This window comes from Gastrolobium bilobum, unplaced genomic scaffold (genome assembly GCF_033153095.1).
Source record: "Gastrolobium bilobum isolate Gb01-03AN ecotype WA unplaced genomic scaffold, APGP_CSIRO_Gbil_v1 utg27131, whole genome shotgun sequence".
Taxonomy (NCBI): domain Eukaryota; kingdom Viridiplantae; phylum Streptophyta; class Magnoliopsida; order Fabales; family Fabaceae; genus Gastrolobium; species Gastrolobium bilobum.
This window is the reverse complement of record NW_026898722.1, coordinates 36,796-45,948: the sequence shown is the minus strand read 5'-3', so window position 1 is coordinate 45,948 and position 9,153 is coordinate 36,796. Positions and strand designations below refer to the sequence as shown.

General features: G+C 33.8%; 1 protein-coding gene across 1 annotated transcript; it reads left to right on the top strand.

The window, feature by feature from the left end:
• Positions 1–7,301: 7,301 nt before the first annotated feature.
• On the top strand, positions 7,302–8,162 carry LOC133283591 (cysteine-rich receptor-like protein kinase 25). The gene has a single exon (XM_061480468.1). The coding sequence runs from the start codon at positions 7,302–7,304 to the stop codon at positions 8,160–8,162; it is 861 nt and encodes a 286-aa protein (XP_061336452.1).
• The last annotated feature ends 991 nt before the right edge of the window (positions 8,163–9,153 follow it).

Sequence of the window (9,153 nt, the reverse complement as noted above, 5' to 3'; positions counted from 1 at the left end):
ATCTAATTTTAAAGAAAACAATTAAAAGAACAAATGCCAACAACAATTAAATGCAAGAAAAGATTCTAATAATTAAAGATTAATTTAAAATCAATAATAAAAACTGCAGCTAGGTATAGTTCACCTTTGATCCCCCTTTTACGATTTAATTCAATTCAATAACTCTCTGTCCCAATTGTTTCAAACAATTCACCATCTAAGAATTAATTGGTCAAATCCTAATGTCTTAGTTCTTTAACCCTTTAACCCAATCAAAATTCTAATATCTTATAAACCCCTTTCAGATTAAGCCTTACACGCGATGAATTACAAAAGTTTACAATTCCTACCAGCCTATGTCTAGATCAAGCAAGAATCAATGCTTACCCCTATCTAGATTAAGACCCCAATATGTCTCTTGCGAACCTCTTTATTCCTATATAGTTGGTTAGATCATACAAGAATTTAAACAAGCCATTCAAGATAAACACAAACAATTAGAGACATTTAATTAATGAAAAGAATTAAACCAAATAACAGATTCATGTAGGATCCATATTCCTAACTACAAAAAAACAATTAGCTAGATATATCTGGCTTAAAAAAACAATTAAATAAAAGAAAAGAGATGAAGACTAGTAGAAGAATAATGGTTGATCTCTACTGCTAAGCTTTGATCTTCTTTAATCCTCCTCTTGCTCCCTGAACTAGAATTCTCCCTCCCTCTCTGCGTTCTTCCTTCGTGTGTGAAAGAATGAAACCCCCTTTCTTGTTTCCAAAAAGTGCCTTTTATATTGAAGAGAATAGTTTCCTTTTAAATCATAACAAATCTTTGTAGAATCCACAATCAGATATGCATCCAAATTCTCTCTTTATATCGAGGAGAAAGTTTCCTAAAATCTCCAACAAATAATCAATCGAATGTCGTTGATCAAACTTTCAAAATTCAAAATTTCCAAATTTGTAAAAGCAACATCAACGTTCTGGCGCTAGTGGCGCCACCTTGGGCGACTAGCGCAGGGAAAGAATGATACCCGAGGATTTGGCGCTACTAGCGTCACGAGACAGTAGTTGTTCATGGTGTTGGCACTTGAGGCGCCATGCGGGCGCTAGTAGTGCCAACTTTCTGCTACTTTCACGTTCCTTTCTTCCTTCCTCTTGAGCTCTCTAACTAATGGGCCAAAAATCCTACAAAAACACAAGAATTTCATAAAAATACTCCTGAGAGTGAATTAACGATTAAATTCGAATTCTAATTTTTTTTGATTAATTTTAGATCAATTAAATGCTCGATTTGACCCTTAATATATAATATATTGGAAACATATCATCAGGTACTATTTTTGTTGTCAATATCTAACTGACTGAACGCGTCAAGAACTCTACTGTGTTTTAACGCGGTATGATAGGTATCGTGTTTCTTGTGAAGGTCTGCACACTACACGTTACTGATCAGTGCGTGTCTAAATACAATACATCCTAAAGCGCGTCATTTTACATCAATCTGGTAATAATTTTGACCAAGAGTTTAATCCGATCAAACATTTTGTAAATGAAACTAATACGGTCAAAAAGCCCTAAGATTACACATGATTGAGAAAATACATAAAGGTGGTTTGATGATGGTAATTACACAATAATGTTTGGTGGTCCTTTACCCTTAAAGGAAATATTTTCTTCCATTTATACTCTTTCCTTCCTTCTAAAGTCTCTGCCAATCCTTTTTTCCTTATATTTTTGGAAAGGGAGCACAAAAAATGAGCTCCATAGATTGCGTTAGGAAAATCGACAAATGCCATTGAAAAAATCCCAGCCCCAAGAATACTTATTAGCCCAATAGAGGTAGCTGAGATTCTTCTGTATGTGAACATCCGAACAAAATCTTTAGCTACTTTTTAACAATTTTAATATAAGGAGAATAGTTTCTTTGCTGACTCAACAAAAATTATGCCTTACTTTTTTTTAAATGATAGGCCCACAATTTATTTTTCTATACAGGAAATTCAAAGTCTCTTATATAAGAGGAAAGACTTAAAAACCCTTTAGGGGGCATCTGGTAGAGAAGAAATTTTTTTGTATTTGAGAATCATGATTGCCAGGAATATGCTGGGAAAGTGAATTTTCTAGGAATGTGACCAAAAAGTTGTTTGGTAGGCCAAAATATTATCGAAAATATTAGCTTAAGTTTATTGATTCTATCTTTGGTTGATTATCAATTATTGATGGGAATGTGAGATAATTTTACAAAAGTAACCCTATGTAAAAGGACAACCCACGTTTATTGAAATTTTACAACCCATCTTCCAGTGAATATGGGGTATCCGAAATCTAAGTCCAAAATATAATTAATAGAGCGGAAAGTTGAATCAATTCAATGGGACCTCATTTTCTCCTGTTTCCACTGCCAGCAATTGGACGGGGTTGGTGACCACCGTCTAGATTCAATCTATCTCCGACAACAACTATACTTCCTCCAATTACTCCGACGCTCTCAAATCCCTCATGCATCTCACTCAGGTGGAGCTCAATAATCTGCCAAAGATGTCAGCAAGGCCTTTTATAATAACCCTAACTTGGGTAATATGGATGTAAGAATTGATTAACTATTTAATTGTGAAATTAATGGTCTAATTAGAAAAGTGCAAAACATGAGAGTTTTGGGGTATAATTGCTAGTAGGCAAAAGTTATCAGAACTTAAAAATAATTGAATGAAATATAATATAATAATTTTAGTGAAAGTCTAAGATCAAGTTAGATGAGTAAAATGGATGAGAGAACGCGATGGGTGTACCGCTTAAAGTTTCTTTGACTTTAAGTATGTTAAATATCTAATTTAGAAGACAAAAACCATTGCATCCTTCTTCCTCCTTCCTGCATGCGAACTCATGGCAATTGGTGAAGAGCTTGGATTTCCATCTTCTTAATTAGTCATCCAATCAAGAAAGTTTCAAGTAGAGAATCACTTAGAATCACAAGACAAATATAACCCCTAATTCAAATATCCTTGAAAGTGGGTGTGTGAAAAGAAAAAGAAAGGAAAAATGGCAATTTTTATGAGTTTGTGAGCAATGGAGGTTTGTTTGATTTCACCCAAAGGTTGAAATCTACTTCTTGCTTGATTGTGAAGCCATTAGTGGTAAGAATCCCATTTCTATCTATGTTTTTGATAACTTGATATTTAGGTTGTCATTTTGGACATATTTTCTTGGATGATGGTGTTAGAGGCACGTGTAGCCTTAGGTCTTTTGGAAATTATGCTAAGGAACCATAATAATCGGTAAAAAAGAGATCAAATCATCATTTGGGCTTGGTTTGATAATTTCAAAATTTCATATGTATATGGCTTGATTTCTTACAATGCAAGTAATTGTCTATTTGTGATTGATTTTGCTTATTGTTATTAAATACTAGGAGCGATTTAAGTGGAGGAATAGAGAGAAAACAACCATTGGATTAAGCCTAGGTGTTGCTAGTAGCTTGTGATGGATACTTTGTTACAAGAAAGATTTGATAGGAAGCTACTGCAGGTAAGCTTTTGGACCTTGGGATTTATCTCGTGCATGTTCCACCATGCTCTAAAGGAGAAATGGTGTATGTGGTATATGTAATTGCATAGATTTGATATAATGCATTGGATATATGTATGTGTATGCTATGTATTTACACTTGGTATGTATCAAAGATATTTCCTTGTGTAATTCATAAAGTATAGGTTCTCTGACCAGTAAAATTTATTGTTATTGCGGCATAAGCATTCTGGAGGAATGTTTGGATGAGCATTATTTTCATAGCATGGATATGTATATTTGTATCATATGATTTATTGTTTTTATGCTGAAGTGAACTTAGGGGTGGAAGAATCTTCAAAAGCCCCTAAGTTACTTAGATATATATGTATATCTCACCCCACGTTACGAGAATTTCATGTACAGGTACTGACGGTGCAGGAGTATCACAGGGTACGAGACATGGCTAGCTTGCCATGATATTGCATGAATGTGGGATTTATTTTGATGTATATATTTATATCTCACATATCATATATGTATTTTGGAGAGTATAGGAGATGTCCATACCTCTTTTGATTATGATTATGGATATTCGTTGAGCCATATGTATAGGTTATTTCACTTATGTGTCTTTTGTTACTATTGATGCATGGAGGAGGGACTTAGCCTATGATCAAGTTATTGGACATCTTTCATGTTATTAATGCATGTAAAAGACTTTGATAATATGTTTTGCATTAGGTAAGTTCTCATTTATGTAGTCTGTGGATATTTATGTATTTTGATACAATTATGATGAAAGGGCTTTATGCCTATTGGATAGACTGAGATGATGTCAGTATTTATTGAACTGTTTATCAGGTTGAGATATCATGTGGGAATTATCCCTAAATGTCCGGAAAACAAACAGAGCTCTGTCCGTTTTGTTTGGACGATGTTGGTAGGAGATTATCACCTTGTATGATTAACTATCTGCGTTGTCATGTGAAGCCATGTTGTTTATGGAAACTTCTTGGTGGTATAATAAGTTTAACCGAGATTAGATGTTTTGGCAATTTATATGAGTTATAATTACAATTTGAATTGTTTATAAATACGAAAAGTTGTTTTAAGCAGTAAAAGTTAATTATTTGAAAATAAGAAAAATTATTCGTGTTTTAATCAACTATTGTGATTGTAACTAGTCTTAATATCATACGTAATGGTAATAAACCGGTTATAGGATGGCAAGTTACACCTTTGGCCTTCTTGCCAGACTTGCCTTCGATCGGTTCCCTACGTGGAAAATTCTTCTCATTACTATGGGGTTCAATGGCTTATCGTTAGCCTGAGAATCAACCCCTTCCATACTGGCAGGTAGGTATAATTAACATTTTTTTATTTGGTTATGAAAAATCAGTCGAATGTTGAATCAATGAATGCAATTACAGGTGTGCGTGTTTCTCTGTGTGTGTATGGGAGGCAATAGCACAACATGGCTGACAATAGGGTAATTTTGTCCCTAAAAAATTACAAATTATTCTTATGGGATGAGATTTGTAAAATACCACGATATTTTAAGTTGGTATTTTTTTCATAAAAATAAATTCCAAGAATCTGATTTTTGGAAAAAAAATAATTTAATCCTCATACCAAATATGAGTAAATAGAATTTTTAATATCAATTTTTTTGAAAATCTAAAAAAAAATCTTCTACCAAACACTCTATATATATATATATATATATATATATATATATATATATATATGATTAGTTCTTGAAATTTCTAATTAATTGAGTGACAGTGATGTAATACTCAATATTTTTATTTTTATTTTATGTTTTTACGTCATTTTCGAGGTTAGGTCTGTTATGATCTAACAGTTAAAATTAGTATAAAGTCCACGTTAAAAGTTTAATGTGAGAAGGAAAACCGGGAAATGTCAGAAGCGTATTCAAATTTCCATTTTCACATAGCAGACGACAGTCCAGCAGGCGATTCTTCTAGATCTCTCCATCACATCGAAAAAACGAGGCAGAGAGAGGTTCTGTGCAATAATTAAGTATAAAAATAATGTATTTTTCTTTGCATCAGCCATCACATCCCAATTTAATGTATTTTTTCTTTTTAATTAAAAAACAAAGGGATAATGGTCCTTTGCAAAAATAATAAAAATAGGAAAAATATTTCTATATGCCACACTCACTTGTAAATAAGTGGGTTTCAATTAGTGATGTTAACGGGTCGAGTCAGGCCGAGCTTTGGTCTTAAAAGGTTAAGTCTGTGTTTAAATGTGTCAGCCTGATCAAATCTGTTATCTGTTATGAATATGATTATCGGCATATGGCCTAACTTATTTACAAAAAATGGAAGACAATTATCGCTATGTGGCCTAACTTATTTACAAAAAATGGAAGACTTATTTAGCCTGTTTAAAAAAAATAAGACAACAAAAATTCATCCAAGCAAAATGTACAATCAACAACACTAGTAATTTCATAAATATTCATAAATTCAATATATATCAAAATAACATAATATAGAACAGAATCATTCAAAAAGTCTGTTTAACCAATAAAATTGGATGAAATGTATTGAGGAGAGAGAGAGAGAGGATTATTACAAGTAGTATAAAAATATAAAATAAAAATAAAAATTAATATACTAGGCCAGCTTGAGAGGCTCTACGGCCAAGCTTTTGCAGTGAAGTCTGAGGCCTTTTTATTAAACGAGCTTTTATACAAGTTCAAGCCTGGTTCCAACAACCAATTTTAGGCATACAAGCTTAGGCCTTAACGAGCCGAGCCAAAGGTCCCTGGTTCGTTTATCACCCCTAGTTTCAATGTGCCAAATAAATATTTTGTGGCAAATATAAAAATATTAAAACTCATAATAAATAATAAAAATATGTAAAAACTCACCAAAACGACGTAGTTTCATTAAAATGACACAAAGTTGTGTCATTTAAAATGATAAACATTTTTCCCTAAAAATATATATGTATTTTTTTTATTTGTTTTACGGATTACAGTCTCTTGTCGCGTAATTTGGCTTGACATTAAAATAATTGTGAAAAAGAGAGAGACAGGTAATAGCTTCTACGTTACCTGCGCAGTGCGCATATCATTAGGCAGGACTTGACGATCGGTGCCCTTCACTTAACATAAGTTATATTCTCAATATTTTATGAAAATGAGCCGAAAAGTTTAGGGAATAAATTGAACAAAAGTTCAACAAAATCATATAACAGAATTACTATTTACTTTATTTAGAATATTAATTAAAAGTGGAATAGCACTCTAATACATTTAAGTTCACCGTTTTAGCCTAATTTCAAAAATAAAAAATGAGTTTAATAAAAACAATAAGAGTAAATAAATTTCCTTGATTTCTTTTTCCTTCTTTGTTCTTACCATTATGTCATCCAAATCCAAACACACTATACGAGTAGGTAAAGCCATCCTAATTCAAAATCAACACATATCCATGTTTAGTATGTGTGTCAATATTTTTCTTTTGTGTTACACGTCTTTAATATTATGATTTGATCTTAAAATTTCTATTCAGTTGATTAAAATGATAATGATACGAGTAGGAAAAAGAGACTAAAAATGGAGACAATGATATTTTCTTTAGTTTTATATCATTTTAGGTATGGTCAAAAGGTGCTTGGTTGTCGTTTCAAACTTCATTTCTAAACTGAGGAGACTAGTCCTTGGCGGTTGTTCTCGCTAAGTTTCCATTCATAGAGATTGAGGAATGCATAGAGTTCGATCATTTTATACGCTGCGAAATCCAAGCTAATGTGGAGCAACAAAATATTGATAAAACATGCATCTTTTCAACAATCATGTTATCCCTTCTCTGCTCTTTTCTCTATTAGGAATTGTATTATTTACCTCGGCAGTTCCCGTTTACAACGATAATTACTGCCCAAACACCGCAACTTATCAATCCAGCATTACATTCCAAAGCAATCTCAAGATTCTCCTCTCAGATCTCACTTCCAACGCCTCCCAAGGCCGCGACGGCTACTACCTGACAAACATAGGCTTGGCGACCATAAACGTCGCCAGTGGCATCTTCCTCTGCCGCGGCGACGTCTCCTCTGCCATCTGTCAGGAGTGTGTCGCCGCTGCAGCCACAGAGATAGAACGCCGCTGCCACAACCAGACACAGTCCATAATATGGTACGATGAGTGCACGTTGGGTTACACAAACAGGTACTTCAACCCTGTCAGCATCGTCCCAAGAGTGAACTTGTGGGATGACAAGAACATCTCCACCTCGGATTTGAAAAGCTTCAACCAAACGTTGTTCAGCTTGTTGAACAGTTTGGCTGAAGAAGCTGCGAGTTCCCAGCTTGCGAAGAAATTCGCCACCGGAGAAACAGAGTTCAAGGGGTCATCGAGGCAGAACAGAGTGTATGGGCTGGCACAGTGCGCTCCCAGCGTGACGAATGATCAGTGTGAGGAGTGTTTGCAAAATGCAATCGGAACTCTTACTATGTGTTGTGGGGGAAAACAGGGTGCGAGAGCTCTGCTAGCATGGTGTAATATTAGATACGATCTGTACAAGTTTTATTATACAACTGAAACATCAGCAGCACCGCCACTGGTTCCTTCTCATCCTCCTCCTTCAGGTACTTTTTTTAACCAATATTTGGGTCATCATCGATATATGCTACAATAATGTTAGCACTCTCTTTTCCTTTTTGGTAATTAAAAGTTTAGGTGGGGAAAAATATTGGTTCCCTAAGGGGCAGATCCCAAATTTTTTGAGAATTTCTGAAATGAATTACAGATCATTCATCAACAAAATGCTCAAATCGGTGAACGGAATTTGAACTAATACCCTTGTAGGGAATGAGCGTAGTCCTTAACCAATTATGCCTAACCTAGTTGGCTTCTTTGTCTTTTTATCACCTCCTTCACAAGGAAAGTTCGAAGACAGTGCGCATGACTAATATATATATATAAATATATATATATATATATATATAGGGTCAGGATCATTTTACACCAGTGTAAGTTACACTATCAATCTTGTCCGTTGATCGCACTTATATCTAAGGGCTTAAATTTTTTAGTAATGTGAGTCATTGGATACAAGTGGATCAATGATCAAGATTGAGTGTAAGACTTCTAATTCTTACACCGGTGAAAGATTCGTTTATAACACCCCGTATGCACCTGGTGTATTAACATACATATGATAGTAAGCGAAACATGTTCAACTTAATTAATGCGGAAGCCAACTGAATAAATTTTCTCTTTTTTTCTTATGTATTGCAAACTTTTTCACTTCTATGGCCAAAATAAAACGGACAATATTTCCTCTGTATTTTGGACCACTTGGGATAACTCCCACTAGGATAATTTCTACCTGATTGACCGTTTAATATAATCCAGGCATCCACCATAGGCTATCTCATAATCATAATAGATCTCAAAATAATAATAAGATTAAATATGATAATATGTATGTTATGTTTGATCATCCTAGAAATGAAAAAAAGGAATTGAACTTTATATTATGATATTTCTCTATCGTCTATCATTCTTAGTAACGATGAAAGCATAATAGAGTCAAATTCTACGTTGAATAAGTTAAAGAGGGGACTAGTCATAAATTTCTAACTAGAAGAATTTATTTTATGTCTATTGAATCTGTCAAAAGAATA